This window comes from Archocentrus centrarchus, chromosome 14 (genome assembly GCF_007364275.1).
Source record: "Archocentrus centrarchus isolate MPI-CPG fArcCen1 chromosome 14, fArcCen1, whole genome shotgun sequence".
Taxonomy (NCBI): domain Eukaryota; kingdom Metazoa; phylum Chordata; class Actinopteri; order Cichliformes; family Cichlidae; genus Archocentrus; species Archocentrus centrarchus.
The window spans coordinates 3452904-3468230 of NC_044359.1; the positions used below are offsets into that span (position 1 = coordinate 3452904).

Consider the following 15327-nt stretch of genomic DNA (forward strand, 5'->3'; position numbering starts at 1 on the left):
CAGTCGCCATTTTCTTGTGGTCGTTAAAAGGGCAGAGAACGGCGACGAGCGGCGGCCGAAAACACTTCAGAACCGGCCCTATTTCTCACCGAGTCCGGGACGAATGGTTAGCCGTATGAGTTCATGGACTGCCTGCTGATCAGTGGTTATGGTATCGGTAAGGCTCGCGTAGATTCAGCCGAGGCGCTCAGCTCAAAGATGGACGCCAGCGCCGCGCGGGAGGACGCCTGCCGGGAGTATCAGTCCTCCCTGGAAGACCTGACGTTCAACAGCAAGCCGCACATCAACATGCTGACCATCCTGGCCGAGGAAAACATCAACTTCGCCAAGGATATCGTGGCAATTATTGAAGCACAAATAAGCAAGGTTTTTATGAATATAGAATACTTTCACTCTGAGGTGTTTGCTACCGCTGGATGTAGTTAGCTGCTAGCCGAACATGGCGGCGGGGCTGGCCGTGTCTCTGAGGCATCCAGCTGCTCCGCCTGCGCACTCTTAACACCTGTTTGTATTAAAGTGAACCAGTTTATGCTCATGTATTCAGGACATGATTGTTCTGCAGACTCGCTGTAGGTACTGATGTGGTCTGGGGTTAAAATCCACCTTAAATCAGTCCACCTTAAGTCAGTCCAGCTTCGAGCGCTGTTTGTGCCTGTAGTGTGACGGTAGGGTCGGTAAACGTTCTCCCGTCGACGTGGGTCTGTGTGCCGTTGCTATGATACACGGTGTAGTTTATTTAAAGTGTGTATAAACAGCAGCGTCAGGAAGAGAAAACGGTTAATGTGAAAACTCCGCGAGGACCTCCGATCTAAGCTGCTCTGTATTTGAAGCTTTCAGCTCAGACTCAGGTCTGCAGTTTAAACCCACCGAAACACGAAGGAACAACGGATTAGAAACCGAATTAATGTTCAGGGTGAAGGCCACTGCTGACTGTCGTTTGATGCTTTAACGCCACGTTCCTGATGCTGACGGTGTTTTTGTGTTAATTCATAAATCACAGAAGTAGCTCAGCTGTTTGGAAGCCTTTCAGGCCAGTGTCAGACTGGTTTTGAATCTTTCACAGAGTACTAAACTGGTTTTTCCTGCCTCTGATTGGACCTCTGTGGGGAACTAGCAGCATAAAGCATCTTCCACATGTAGCTGAGGAAGTAAATCTGAGTCACCTGACCAAACAGGGGAACATCAGTCCTGTTATTTCGGGCCTTCTCGTAGATGGCTTCAACAGCTCCAGGACTGAGTCTGCCATCTCAGGCTGGAGCTTTGAGTCCTGACCTGATACTGGTGATCACGCTGTTTTTCTGGTTAGTTTTTTACCCACACGTGTGCTACACACACTCCATCACAGGAGGCCTTCTCTGCCCCACAGTGGGCCTTCTGAGTCACTGTTTATTTCTGCCTGCCTGATGAGCAAAAATGAACCCTTTTATTTAAAGACCTTGTGGCGTTCCCTTTTTTTGGGGGAGGGGGGGTGTTTAAACATTGTTTTGAGCCTTGAATTGGTCTAAATTTGGGCTCCGCTCTGGCTGACGGCCAGGTGCGTATCCTGACATTATTTCCAGTCTTTTTATTGTCACTTTAATCCAGGAAACAAAGAAATCCTGGTTTAAAGTCTTTAAATGAATAATAAGTGCTGAGCTATGTTGGCTGTAGCAGAGATTGGCACGTGTAACACTGAGATTTTTTTCTTTTGGGTCATCTGCTGCCTCACTCGGTAAGAAGTCCTATTTTAGCTATTTCTGTCCACTGAATGAATAAAAATCTTTGGCCTGATTAAGGAAACCATCAGACTAACCAAACGTTCTTTTGGTTCTGAAGAGGCCGTCTAAACATTTGTCTGGGTCTTGTTAGACTTCAGAGAGCAGGAAGAAAGCATTTAAGATGATCAGTGTTGAACTGATCAGCGGGCTGAGTTTTTGGTGGATTTTGACTGTTCGTAGTCCTGCTCAGCGAGTTCAGACCACATCAGTGTCTCTGAATGGTTTCAGTCTGATCTGTTGTCTCTTATCAGTGTTTTATCAGTGCAGTCAGTCATTGATTAATGGGGCCCTCCTTAACGCCCCCCCGCCCGTCAGCACTTTAAACTAAGCTTCTGGTCACATGACGCCTGATTTAATTCTCCAGTGAATCTTGAATTCCTGAAAAATGTGATTTGAATGGTTAAAATGTTTATAATAAAAAATGTGAAATGTGCTTTTTGTCATTTTTTATTTCCCAGTGTAATTTCTTGGTATGACTCTGGTTTCATTTACTGCACACACTGAGGGAGGGGGGGGGTTAAAGATGTCTGAAGGGATCAAAGTGGAGGTGTGAGGGGTATAAAGCTCACCGGGTGTGGATTCACCCTGAAGACGAGCCTTCTGGGTAAACGTACAAAGAGAGGTTGAAGGTTAAAAACCCTCTTTGGAGGTAAACGGCTCCTGGACTGAAGCCTCAGAGCATCACAGACTCATTTTGTAACCGAGGAGAAGCTGAACGGAGTCATGAAGATTTTTTTTTTTTTTTTCGCCATTTGACTTTTTATTTTTCTGCCATGAAGACGCAGCAGCACACAGACTGAGATGTTTTCCTGCAGTTTTTTTTTTTTTTTTTTTTTCCCTCACGTTTTTTGGGTGCTGAGAGGGGCGGGGGCAGGTGTACTGTGAGCTTTTATTCTGAAATGTTGCTTTTAACCCCTGTTTGTTTTCTAAACTTGTCGAGTTCTCTTATTGCTCCAGGCCCCACCCAGCGAGAAGCTTCCAGTTTTGTACTTAGTGGATTCCATAGTGAAGAATGTTGGAGGAGAGTACCTTGCAGTGTTTGCTAAAAACCTAATCACTTCATTTATATGTGTCTTTGAAAAGGTACAGTTCTCTTTGCTGCCGTTTCGCCTTGTTAAGATTTAAGCACAGACATGTTAGCAGCCCTCTGCACTCCCTCCTGTTTGTCCTGTTGCTTGCTTTCTTCTGTGTAGTCTCCTGCACTCTGCTCCTGTCTACTTACTGCCATAAAGTAATGCTAATGAAAGCTGGAGGGAGGCTTTAGGAGTTTAGCTGATGTTTTGAAGTGGACTAACAGCTGTGCACAGTGTGATGTGTCAGCTTTCTGTTGGTGGCTGTGGACCAAGCCCTGTCCTCTGTTTGTAGGTGGATGAAAACACTAGAAAGTCTCTGTTCAAGCTGCGCTCCACCTGGGACGACGTGTTCCCGCTCAAGAAGCTGTACGCGCTTGACGTGCGGGTCAACTCTCTGGACCCGGCCTGGCCCATCAAGCCGTTGCCGCCCACCATCAACGCCAGCATCCACGTCAACCCCAAGTTCCTCAAACAGGTGTGTACGAGCCACGGACACCTGAGTCAATGAATCAGTGTTTGAGGAGCCTCAGGTGGACGGAGATCACTCCACCGCAGAATTTTCTTAAATCCCAAATGTGAGCAGCCTGCTTCTGATCTGGATTATCAATAAAAACATCCATGATTGAATTGTGTCAGTATCCAAAAATGCAGAATATTCAGATTTCATTTAAATATATTTTGTACCACAAACCACTTATTCAGAAAATTGTAACTTTTTTTTTTTTTTCCCTTGGTGGTGGTTTTTATGTTTGAATGTTATTTTTTTTTTTTTTTTTTTTTCTGTGTTCTTTCGTTTTTAATTTTTCTTTAGTTTTAACTGTTCATAAATTATTTTTTTGTCTTTAATGTTAGTTTTCATTGTTTTTTGCGGTTCAAAGAAAAAAAGTCCAGAAACCTTCAGCATGTCTCAGAGCTCCAGGTTTCATTTGATTTTTCTACTGAAAAATAAATGAGACCCGGCAGGAAATATTTAAGTCACGTTCATTTATTTTTTGCTTCTGTGTTTTTCTTTGGATTTTTTGCTCATTTTACTTTCCAGACTGTTTGTTTATTTTGTTTTTTTTAAAATCTTAAGTTTTTAAATTGTTAATATATAGGCTTTTATTTTGCGGGTATGATTTAAAGTTCAGAGGAGACCTGGATGTCTGAATCATGCTCTGAAGTTGGTTTTCAGACTTTTGCCTTTTAGTTGTGAATTCCTGAGCTCACGCACTGGATAAGAGGAGAAAATGTTCCTTTGGTCTTTTTTTTTTTTTACTAAGTTTTTGAGAAAATGAACTGAACGGTAGGACCAGAAGTGGTTTTATTAAAAAAAAAAAAAACTATATAAAAGATTAAATTGAGAGCTTCAGTGGTGTCCCAGGCCTGGCTGGATTAACCTGCCAGGAACAGCAGGAGCTTCCCGCAGAGAGGACCTGATGAACAGGTTCAAACTCGGTGCATAACCACTCTGTCAGTTATGCAGGTCTGATGAATCTTTATTTAACTAATTTTCTGTCAGAAAATTTGTGTTTTTAAAGTTTTTCTTGCTTTCCAAATAAACTCAAACATTCATTTTCATGGCCGAGCTGGAATGGGAGAAGTGTCGCGCGCACACATGTGAAATTATAAACTGAACAGGGGCAGATGATTTTCTGTAACTTCAGTCGTTACGCTCATGGAAAATGAGCCTGGGCCTGGCTCCAGGGTGAGACCCGTAAGCCTAACCCGGTGATGGGACAAATGCGGTCCTCTCAGTGGTGCGTTGACAGACCGTAGGGAGCTACGGGCAGCCTGTAGAGAGCGTCAGTTGCCAGATGGAGGCATCGTCCAAAGTATGTCGTGCAGCAGGTCTGTGCCATGTTGTGGTGTTGGTCCAACAGCCAGCTGTGAAAAAGAGCTGAAGTGAAACTGAGTGTTAAACTGTGAGAAGTGTCCCTGAGCTTCTCCTGTTCACGGTGAACTGCTGTCACTCCCTTCCCTGTTCCAGCCCAATGTTAAAATATTAATGATTATTAATGGTTTCCAAAGCTCTGCTCACTTTGATTAAACCAATGTCTCATCAAGTCGTGCTGAACAAACTCTCCTAACTAAATAAAAGCTCGAGAATCTGGAGCTCAATTAGTTGGACTGAAAAAATTTCTTTATCTTTCAGTCTGAGGAGTCTTCAACCTCTCCCAAGCAGACCCTGACCCAGCCGCCACTTCCACCTGCAGCAGCACCCACCCCCCAGCCGGTCCCCGCCATCAGCCAGTCCAGCCTGACTCAGGAGCAGCTGATCCGGCAGCAGCTGCTGGCCAAACAGAAGCAGCTCCTGGAACTCCAGCAGAAGAAGATCGAGCTGGAGCTGGAGCAGACCAAAGCTCAGCTGGTACGACCAACCGGGGCTTCATGATACCGAGCATTAGCCAATCATGTGTCCACCTCATAATTCAGGGGCTCAGCTGCTACTCACAACTCTTAAATTTGTATTCAGACTTCAGCTAAAACCACAGGATTGAGCAGAAAACCCTCAGAATCTGTTAAAGCCTGAAACTCTACAATAATACAATTAGAACTGTGCTGTAGTTTTGTTTTTTTTAATCACGAACCAAAAATAGTCAAGACTCACATTTCCTAGATTTCTTCCTGTGTGAAGGTTTCAGAGGGAAAACAGTGAAAACATGAGTTGTTTATACAGTGATAATCTACAAACAAGATTTGGCCCTGAATTTATCCAGTGTTCAGGTTTGTTTTGGAGAAACTCTGCAAACTCGTGCATATTTAACCACCGGCTGTGTCATGTGTCTGCAGGCCAGTGGATTCACGTTACCATCGGTGGCGGCAGTCTCCACTTCATCAGCACCGAGCCCAGCTCCAAAGCCCGGCAGCCAACCCGCTCCCGTCGTCCGACCCTGGATCCCCCCTCAGACTCAGCCCGATACCAAGCCGTCCATCAGAGACCCCCGTCTGAATCGGGGTGGCCCCCCCACTGCACCCCCACCCAAAGATCAGCCTGCTGCAACAAAAAAAGAGACCTTGCCCACCTCAGGAAGTCATCCTGTCACTCCTGAGAAACGCCTGCCAGAGAAATCCCCCCGACTGGAGAAAACCAGGACGCCGAGGAAGGACGTTCCAGAGGAGAAACCCAAGCCCAAGTCACCATCTCCAATGGCGAAGAGCATCCAGAGTAAAACCAAACCCCCAGAGGCGGAGCTTCAGAGCAAAGACACCACAAAGAAAGATCCACGGCTGAGGAAACGCACGCAGGAGAAGATGGGGGAGGCAAAAGATGAGGAGCTAAAAGAGAAGAAGAGATGCAGTGACAAGAAGGAGCGGGAGGATGCTGTACGGTTGGCGGAGCCTCAGAGATTCAAAGGGAAACTGGTGAACGGCTCGGTCGCCAAACACGAGCGTGACGAGGCCGCCGAGAAGGCAGAGTTCAAGGCCAGCGGCAACGCCCGAACACACGCCAGGAAACGCACCCGCTCACGATCCAGGTCGCGTTCCCCTGCTGGCTCCCCGAAGAGGAAGGACAGGCGTTCGCCAAAGAGGAGAGCCCGCAGCAGCTCCTCCTCACCATCACCTTTGCACAAAGCTGGAAAACCGCGGAGGCTCGAACCACTGCACAGCAAGCCCGGCCGGGAGGACCGCCTCACTCCCAAGAACCAATCAGAGAGCAGGAGGTCAAAGAGGCCGGGGGAGGATCGGCACGCTGAGACCAGAGACTCTCATTCGCCACGCAGCCATGATGGAAGCGGCAAGGAGGTGAAGGAGGCCCCTCACCACTGGAGGAGTGGATGGGGGGAGAACAAACAGTGAGTTCATCAAACATCAGAAATGTTTAAAAAAAATAAATAAATAAAATAATTTAAATCTGCAGCTAAACGAGTTTTCAAAAAATTTGTTTGTTTTTGTTCCTTAGTCTAAAACTGTCAGATGACACACATGCCAAGCCCGGACCTCAGAGACACAAACCATACGGCACGCCGACTCGCCCCGGCACGCCTCGAACACTGAAGCACCGGCTCAGCGTTGATGCCAACCTGCAGATCCCTGAAGTCCTGAACTCCGCCTCCAAGAAGGACCTGCTCAGGAGGGTATGTTCATAGACACTGCTCGCGCATAGGAAAAAACCCGCAGAAAAGCTGCTGACAGAACTTAAATCAGGATGTTAACACTTCTGCAGAATTGTGTGGCCACCTGTTTAGCTGTGTGTCATGTGACTGAATGTGTCAGATGTGTAAATGCTGTCGTCTCTGTCTGCAGGCCAGCAAGCGTGTTGAGAGCGGCGAGATCTCCCGTGAGGAGTTCCTTAACATGGCGCACCAGATCAAACAATTATACCAGTATCAGGAGGAGATCCAGCAGCGCAAAGACAGCTGGGACGAATCCACAGACTTCCCTGTGAAGAAGCAGCCACCGCTCCTGAGCACGCCCCCCTCAGCTCAGCCACGCCCCCATGAAGGCATGGATCCTGCGGAGCTGTCGTACTATGAGCACAAGTCCAAATTGAGGAAGACGCAGGTCAACCACCGACCTGCTGGAGAGGAGTGGGAGGGCGAGGAGAATCCAGAGAACACAGAGGAACCCGGGCAGAGCGAGAAGACGGGTGGCGGTCAGAGTGCTGGACACCCACCGCTGCCACATAAATACAACCGAACCCCACGAGACAGGCCAGGTGAGCATCAAATCAATTCACTACAGCACAAAAAGCTTTATTATCCATTAGAATAAAACAGCACCAACATGCCTGTTACTGTTTTCAGGTGAGAGGAGGAGCAAAGAGCACGAGGAGCCACGGGCGCCGCTCGCCCCCATGGTCGAGGAGTACAACCACGGCAAAGAGTTCCCAGCACTGAAGCCAGGCCTTCGCTTCCCGAGGAGAGCCGACCACAGAGAAACAAGTGAGTGCACGGCTGCCAACACGCGACGCTGCGTTCACGTGTTGGAGTGCCGTGAAGGTTACCTGTTATCTGTCATCTTTATCCACAGAGAGGTCAGAGGTCAGGTTCTGGAGCGGCGGGGTGTCAGGGTGTCGATCAGGGATACTTCAGCAGGGTTAGACTCTTCTAACGAGATTTACACATTCAGTCAGAAGCCCCGATCACATCATCAGATATCCTCCCAATCAGATACTTCCCCCTCACAGCCAGCCTCTTGAGGCATCATGGGAGTCGTAGTCAGTCATGTCCTCTGTAGTCCTCCCACATTCAGATGAAGCTCAAACTGTAATTTCACACTGGACATGAGGCTGCAGTGTTCACAGCGTTTCTTCTTCTGTGGTTTCCAGGTGAAAGAGAGTGGACCTCGCCACTGACCGAGCGCCAGCATTACAACGATCGAGAGGAACAGAAGAGCAGCTACAATGTTCCACGGAGGTATTGCCCACCCGCTGACCCCCGCAGGCCAGAGGTCCCCCCTCCCTCGGGCACTGTGGTCCACAGGAACTGCCCGAGCCCAGCTGGTCCAGACGCTACAGTACCACGCTTCGAACGTGAGCGGCTGTCACCTTTACAGAAAGACTCTGCAGACATGAGTCCGATTCCGCGCTTCGAGAGTCCAAACAGCGAGCACTCAGATGATGGGCCCCTGGATGTTCCTCCTCCTCATGCTCCTCCTAAATCCATCCTCAAGTCACCACACCCCCGCGGAGGGCTGCGGTCTTCTGTCCGACAGCATGCCGGATCCCCTGGACACACGCCACCTCACGACGGAGGACATCCCCCTTCTCGGTACAATGGCCCCGCTCATATGGCCTCTTCCAGGCCACATCCCCCGGGGTGGTATGAAGGCAGTGGCCCTGGGCGCTTTGATGACTCACAGTTTGAGGGGTCTCACCATCCTGGGCCCAGTAGGTTTGAGGGCAGCGGACCGCCCCATCACAACATGGCGGAGCGGGTCGACGGTGCCGGACACATGGCTCATGGTCCAATGAGGGGGGGGGAACGCATGGGGCGGTTTGATGGACCCCCTCTGGGGCCCGGAAGGTTCGGCGGTCCAATTGGACAGCAGCCCCCTGTGAGATATGAGGGTCAGGGACCGGGACCTGGGCCTGGGCCTGGACCGGGCCACTCAGAGGGCCCGATGCAGCGCTTTGAAGCACCACGTCACTTTAACAACATGGGTCCTGGTCCTGGTCCTGGTCCTGGTCCTGGTCCTGGTCCTGCATCCGCACCCATGGCCTTCCAGCAGCGGCCCTCGCGCTTCGATGGTCCCTTGAGGTTTGAAGGCCCAGGGCACTTTGAGGGGCCAGGCCAGCCAGGCCCCCGATACGATGTGCCTCATCAGGGTGGGCCCCAGCACTTTGAGAACTTCCCAGGCCAGCAGAGCCACCTGCGGTTTGATCCCCAACACAACCTGCAGCCCTCCATGAGGCCGATGGGTCCGCCCATCTACGAAAACCCCATGGCCCCCCAGCAGAACTTCCCCATGGCCCCCCAGCGCTTCCCGGAGCCCATGAATCCTCAGTTTCCCACGCCATCAGTGGCGTTCCCAGGACAGCAGAACATTCAGCAGGCGGGAAATTTCAACGTGCAGCCACAGTTCAGTCAGCCGGGACCTGCCGCCGCCTTCTACAACCCGGCAGCCCCCTCCATCGGCCTACAGCAGCCGGTGAGCAACGCACATGACATCACGGGTCACATCACAACCAATAAGAACAGCTGTAGGGTGTGAGCTGGTTTTAAAAGATTCAGAGGAAGATTTGTTGGAATCAGAGCTGTTAAACAACTGAATTCAGTTAAAAGTTGAAAAACAAAAAGCAACCCAACATTCAATGGTGACACCATACTTGGCAGAGCTCCGCCCACCCACAGAGTGAACAGCTGAGCAGCTGTGGCTGTAGTTACTGGTGACACCTGCAGCTTGTGTTGTCATCAAATTCATCCTAAATCATCTTAGAGACAGGAGAGGTACCAAAACAGCCAATCATGTGTCCACGCAGATATCTACTAATCACGCACCAGCACAGGTGAAGGCACTGCTCTCTTTTCATGACCTCGATGATCTGCAAGCTGCAAGTGTTCCCGCAGCTTTGAGCTCTCTGACAGTCACAACTATAGAATATTTAAAAGTTAAGATTATTTGTTGAGCTGTTTGTTTGCCTTTTGTTTTTAGCTCCACCTGGTAGTAAAAAGCTACTAGCATCAGAAGGTGGAGCTAATGCCCTGTAAGCTGTGAAACTGCAGAAACAGAAGCAAAACAGCCAGATGTTGGAGTAATAAGGCGTCTGGTGTGTGGTCAGATTAGGTGCTACATGCTGCTGTGCTGGCTCACTAAATTCCTGGTTAGATCATTTAACTTAGATGCTACATAACATACATCCATCTTCTGCAAGCAGTTCTTCCTAGAACTACTTCGATGTGATGGAAGTACCGGATCGTGAGGGTTAAAGAGGTAAAAAAAAAAAAAAAGAAAGATATGAGAAGCAAAGATGACTGAGACAATCAGAAAGTCCTAAAAACTCAGAGGTTCAGTCTGAGCTGTGCCAGGCAGAGAGCGCAGACTGATGGTTTCAGCAACCGTCACCGGATCTGAAATGCTGTTGTTTTTACCTGCATCTGGTAGTGTAATACTGTCAGAAGGTACTGCCCCTCAGCACCATTAAAGAACAGAACTGGAAGAGGAAACCTGCTGTGCAAGCAGGAAGAAAGGCTGTCAGATAGTTCAGGTGAGCTCTGCCAGGTAAAGGATTTCAGACAGTCAGAACATCTTAAATCAGATAATTTGTGGGTTTTTCTCAACTTCAAAGAAATCTTTTCTCGTGTTTTTACCTGAGTTTGGTGGCTATAACGTGCTGCTACCTGAAGCCTGTTTCCCACCTGTTAAATAGGAGAAATGGAAGAAAGTTTGAGCTTCACCAAACTGAAAAACTGTAGGTGCTGTTCTGTAGGAGAACCTCTGAGTCGACAGCTCTGACTCTTACAAATGCCACTTTGGTCGACATGAGTTCCTCGGGGTTTGCTCTGAGTGTTTGATGAACCTGTTTTCTGCTTTCAGGTGATGGGAAACATGAACCAGCCCTTCCTACCTCAGAACACAGTGCCTTTCCCACAGCAGAGTGAGTTTTTTTTTTCTCCAGAGTTTTAATCTGTCTTTGTGAAAGTTCTCTTGACTCTGTTCAGTGTTGGAGCATTTATGTCTGTCAGGTTTAACTCGGTGTATTTCAGTTTGATCACCTGACTCGTTTGTGTCCCCTCAGCTCCGCAGGTCGGCCCTCCAGAGAACCACTTAGGTCAGGTTGACGTGAACGACCTGCTGTCCAAACTCATCTCCACAGGCATCATCAAACCCTCACAGCCAGAACCTGCGCCCGCTTCCCGCAGCGGTCAGTGAACCCCCCCCCCCCCCTTAACTTTAGTCCTCCGGCTGCTTCTTCTTGTGCTTCATTCACGGTTTAATGTGTTTTTCTTCCAGAATCTTCTTCTGCGCCTCCTGCAGCACCGCCGGTGGAGGAGGAGGAAGAGGAGGAGCAGGAGGTGGAAGAGGAAGACATCCCAGACCTCACCAGCTTCAGCATTGAGGACATGAAACAGTGAGTGTGTTGCGTTCACCTGTCGTCACACAGATAAGAGAATCATTGTGGTCGCGCGTCACCGTGTGGTTAAACTCTGCTGTTGTCTTGTTTTGCTCCGCCCCCTCCTTCAGGCGCTACGAGAGCGTGGTGACCAAGCTGTACTCAGGGAACCAGTGCTGCCTGTGCAGCATGCGCTTCACCACCGCTCAGACCGACATGTACGCAGACCACCTGGACTGGCACTTCAGGCAGAACCACGCCGGCAAGGTGGCGAGCAAGAAGGTCACGCACCGCCGCTGGTACTACAGCCTCACGGTGAGAACACACACGCGTCAGAGAGCAGGTCTCACCACAAAGCTCCCTGCAGAGCGCTCTGATGTAACCTCACCTGCGTTTGTCGTTCAGGACTGGATCGAGTTCGAGGAGATCGCTGACCTGGAGGAGCGCGCCAAGAGCCAGTTCTTCGAGAAGGAGAACGAGGAGGAGGTGCAGAAGAACCAGGCGGCCGCCAAGGAGAAGGAGTTCCAGAGCGTGAGAGCCACCAAGGACCAGGTGGGAGAGGTGAGTATGACAGACTACCATTCATCAGCTCCACCTGATCAGTGACATCACAGGCTCAGCCAATAAAAATGCTTCATTTCTCTGCAGTGCTGTGAAAACTGTCAGGAGCCCTTTGAGACATACTGGGTGGAGGAGGAGGAGGACTGGTTCCTGAAGAACGCCATCAAGGTTGACGACAAGGTGTGCTGAGGCTCCGCCCACCCGTTTCTTCATTCAGTAAGATAACCAATAAGAAAACAGCGTATAAACAGGTGTTCTGTTTTTTTTTTAATCTCCATAGAACTTCCATCCCTCCTGCTTCGAAGATTATAAAAAAAATGTGAGTAACCAGAAACGCTCCTCTGCTCTCCCTCCTCGTCTCCTCTAACCGAAGCGTTTTTCATCACTCTGCTCTCGTTTGTCTCCTCAGACGTCGTCGTTTCTTGACGTCACGCCGTCGCCCAGCAAGCTGCTGACTGACCACCCGTTGGGCGCCTTTGTGAAGACAGAAGAAAAGGAGGAGGAGAGCACTTCCTGTGCTGCTGCCGCCGCCGCCTCAGTGAAGCAGGAAGTGCAGAGTGAGAGCGGTGAACCTCCTGAGGTGAAGGAGGAGGCAGGTGAGGAGGCGGCGGCGCTGTGAGGCGGCGGCAGCGGTGCGTTTTTTAGCTGCAGGGACTCGTCCTTTGCATCTCTACTTGAATACATTTTTGTATTTGGACTCGTGCGGCCGTGCGGCTGTCTGAACCTGTACATGACTTAATTTATACATTAAAGTATTTTTTGTAACTCCGGTGTTACAGTGATTGAATCAGCTGCTGCTGTTACCCTCTGTACATAGATTATTGATGATTGATTGATTGGTTTATTGACGGGCCCTCACAGGTGTTGAAGGTAAGCATCATCTGAGCGGCCGGCTGAAGAATTGAGGACTCGTCTCAGCGGGGGAGCCCGCCCTCTTTGTGTTTTGTTTTTTCTTTCTCCTTGAATGAATAAAAGGATCTGAAAGGTGTTTGTGTGAATACTGATTGATCTCATTGATCACTGATTGCCTCAGTTTTACTGTCATTTAGGTTCCAACAGAAATAAAGGTTCAGTCTGTTCAAACGTCCTGCTTCTGGGTTTTTCCTTCTGTGTGTGTGTGTGTGGGGGGGGGGGGGGGTATAAGGAAGAAATCTAAAAACAATACAAATGTAGGATCAACCTGCTCAGACTTCATGAGGTCTACAAGTGCAAATACACTTGTCACTTTATTATGTTCAGCTTGTCAGTACTAATATCTAATGAGCCAAGTACATGACAGCAGCTCAGTGCCTTCAGCATGTCACTGTGGTGAAGCCGACCTGCTGAAGGGGATAAAGGTGATTAAACGTAGCAGGGTTGGTGCAGGCAAGCTGATCGGGATCTGATACAAAAGTGAAGCATTGATCCATCCTGCCTTCGGGCTGCTGATGGTGTGAGGGATATTTTCTTGGTCCCTCAGTACCAGCTGAGCATCATTTAAAACCCACAGCCTACCTGAGTGTTATGACCTCGGTGTACCATTCTCTGGTGGCTGCTTCCAGCAGGATAACTGCATGTCACAGAGATCATATTATCTCAGACTGGTTTCTTGAGCTCAGATGGCCTCCACACTCAGATCTCAGTCCAACAGGGCTCCTTTGGGATGTGGAGAGTCATATCAGGGGTGCAGCAACTGTGTGATGCAACATAGACCAAAATCTGAGAAATGTTTCCAGCAACTTGCTGAATCTGAGCCATGAAGAATTAAAGCAGCTCTGAAGGAAAAACGGGGTCCAACAAGAGACTACCATTGTGTACCTAATAAAGTGTCCCAGGATTAACTCACTGAGCAGTGAGATCGTTTAGAAACTGCAGCAAACAGGAAAAACGTTTTCCTGAGATCTGATTGGTCAGTAGGCGCTGGCTTCCTAACAACCTGTGGATGGAGCATGGAGCTGTACCTTTTGTTTTGGACGCTTTATTTCCTGTCAGCGCTGATCTGAGATCTGAGGACGTTTCTCTCCGACTCAGAGGGAGCGTCACTTCCTGTGACAGACCGCAGAGTGGCGCTGTCACACCGCAGCAGCAGTTGGACGCCTTCTTTGATTTTTTTTTTTTTTAATCTATATTGAAGTTTTTGAATTCGGAGCTCTTTGGGGGTCCGTGAACGCAGCACAGGCGGATCTCCGCTTTTTCGTCGGCTGTTTGCGGAGTTGGAGTCGGAGGGTGGAGGAGAGCGGAGCAAACGGTTCGGTTCTCCCTGTCATGACCACTTTGAACCGGATCGATCAGAGCTGATTGGATGGATTAGGCCGCCGCAGAGGTGCGTGATGTTCACTTTCAGCTGCTTTGAGGTTTTTAAACTTTCGGGGGAGAAAACGAGTTGGTGGGAAACTGAACAGCTGTGTGACCTCTGACCCCTATGTTAAACAAACTGTATTGAAAGTCCTCAGACAGCACCGGCCGGTCGATAAACAGCAGAGTATCGATAGATTGGTGATTGCGGTCACGTGCTGCTGTTTTATTTTAAACGCACTGACAGAGGAAAAGTGCGGCTGCAGCTGAGGGAGATGCGCAGAGGGCCGTGAACGCGTCCTCTATCAAACAGCTCTGCGTGTAACGCGATCAGAGTATCAGTAATCCTCGGAGCACCCACAGACCCCCAGCTGACCCTCACCGGTGAGTTCATCAGACTGAGTGAAACTCGGAGCGAAGCAGAAACCGGAAAACAGCTCGCGGGTTCAAACGGCGCTGATTTGTTTCGTTTTAGCAGCCAAACAGGAGGCGAATAAATCCGGTTTAAAAGTGTTAGAAGTTCAGATGCAGTCTGGTTGTGTTTTCTCACAAACAGAGGCATCTTCGTCAGAGTAAAATTATTAAGATTTCGAGTCTGGCTCTGTCTGCTGCACATGCAGATGACTTTAGTGTGTCTGTTTGATCAAACGCTATGGGTCAGCTTCCCATACATGGATTAGTCCGAGACTTAAAAAATTTATCAATAAATAAATAAAGATCTCTCTTTACACAATAATTTTAAAAAGTGTGTATGTAGAGGGCAAGAATGTGTTTTTGTCTGATAAAAATAGCACCAGAAAATAACATTTTCATGTTAATGAATGCAGCTTTAAATGAGGAAGTCTGGTACTATGTGCTCAAACACACTCGTGTACAGACATGAGTGCGTTTTCACTGTGCACATCAGTATTACAGTAAACAGCAGCAGACTTCATTAGAAATGCTGCCATTTTTGAGCAGTTTCAGGATTATTTCGTGGCCTTTTTGTGTTTTCCACACAGAGTGTGTTTTCCTGAAACAGCTCAATATTCAGTTTCATCAGAATAAAAATTGTCGTCATTCTGAATGAAGTCTGCTGCTGTTTGCTGAAATACTAAATGTATTTTATGTGTATGTCTGTTTGATTAGAGTACATCAGGTTCAGCCATAGATCAGGATTTAATGTGGGGTGCTGCCACATGGTTGG

The 15327-nt window shown here is 48.7% G+C and overlaps 2 protein-coding genes across 6 annotated transcripts in view; both read left to right on the top strand.

Moving 5' to 3' along the window:
* On the top strand, positions 1–12950 carry pcf11 (PCF11 cleavage and polyadenylation factor subunit). 3 transcript variants are annotated; one of them, XM_030745764.1, is made up of 19 exons: positions 1–366; positions 2715–2840; positions 3123–3305; positions 4965–5180; positions 5603–6606; positions 6714–6888; positions 7058–7469; positions 7558–7695; positions 7784–7849; positions 8082–8532; positions 9088–9403; positions 10790–10850; positions 10992–11117; positions 11207–11324; positions 11438–11621; positions 11712–11867; positions 11955–12047; positions 12148–12186; positions 12277–12950. In XM_030745764.1, exons 1-19 carry the CDS (start codon positions 124–126, stop codon positions 12484–12486), a joined length of 4317 nt encoding a protein of 1438 aa, XP_030601624.1. In that variant the 5' UTR covers positions 1–123; the 3' UTR covers positions 12487–12950. The 3 variants fall into 3 exon arrangements, with proteins under 3 accessions (XP_030601624.1, XP_030601622.1, XP_030601623.1); XM_030745762.1 differs by having other exon boundaries at positions 8082–9403; XM_030745763.1 differs by lacking the exon at positions 7784–7849 and having other exon boundaries at positions 8082–9403.
* A 1082-nt stretch (positions 12951–14032) lies between these two features.
* LOC115791598 (stromal interaction molecule 1-like) overlaps positions 14033–15327 on the top strand; it is a 31527-nt gene continuing 30232 nt past the window's right edge. For 2 of the 3 annotated variants that reach the window (XM_030745727.1, XM_030745729.1), the window contains exon 1: positions 14033–14169. The gene's annotated coding sequence lies outside the window, so the exon portion shown is untranslated. Of the gene's footprint in view, positions 14170–14437; positions 14526–15327 lie in introns of those variants that run through there. The other variant, XM_030745728.1, reaches the window with a different exon arrangement.

Bases quoted from the DNA above. Each gene is read 5' to 3' on its own strand.
- pcf11 (XM_030745762.1), top strand. From the start codon at position 124: ATGGACTGCCTGCTGATCAGTGGTTATGGTATCGGTAAGGCTCGCGTA. The intron at 2,841-3,122 runs GTACAGTTCTCT...CTCTGTTTGTAG, and splicing joins TTATATGTGTCTTTGAAAAG to GTGGATGAAAACACTAGAAA. The intron at 7,696-7,783 runs GTGAGTGCACGG...CTTTATCCACAG, and splicing joins AGCCGACCACAGAGAAACAA to AGAGGTCAGAGGTCAGGTTC.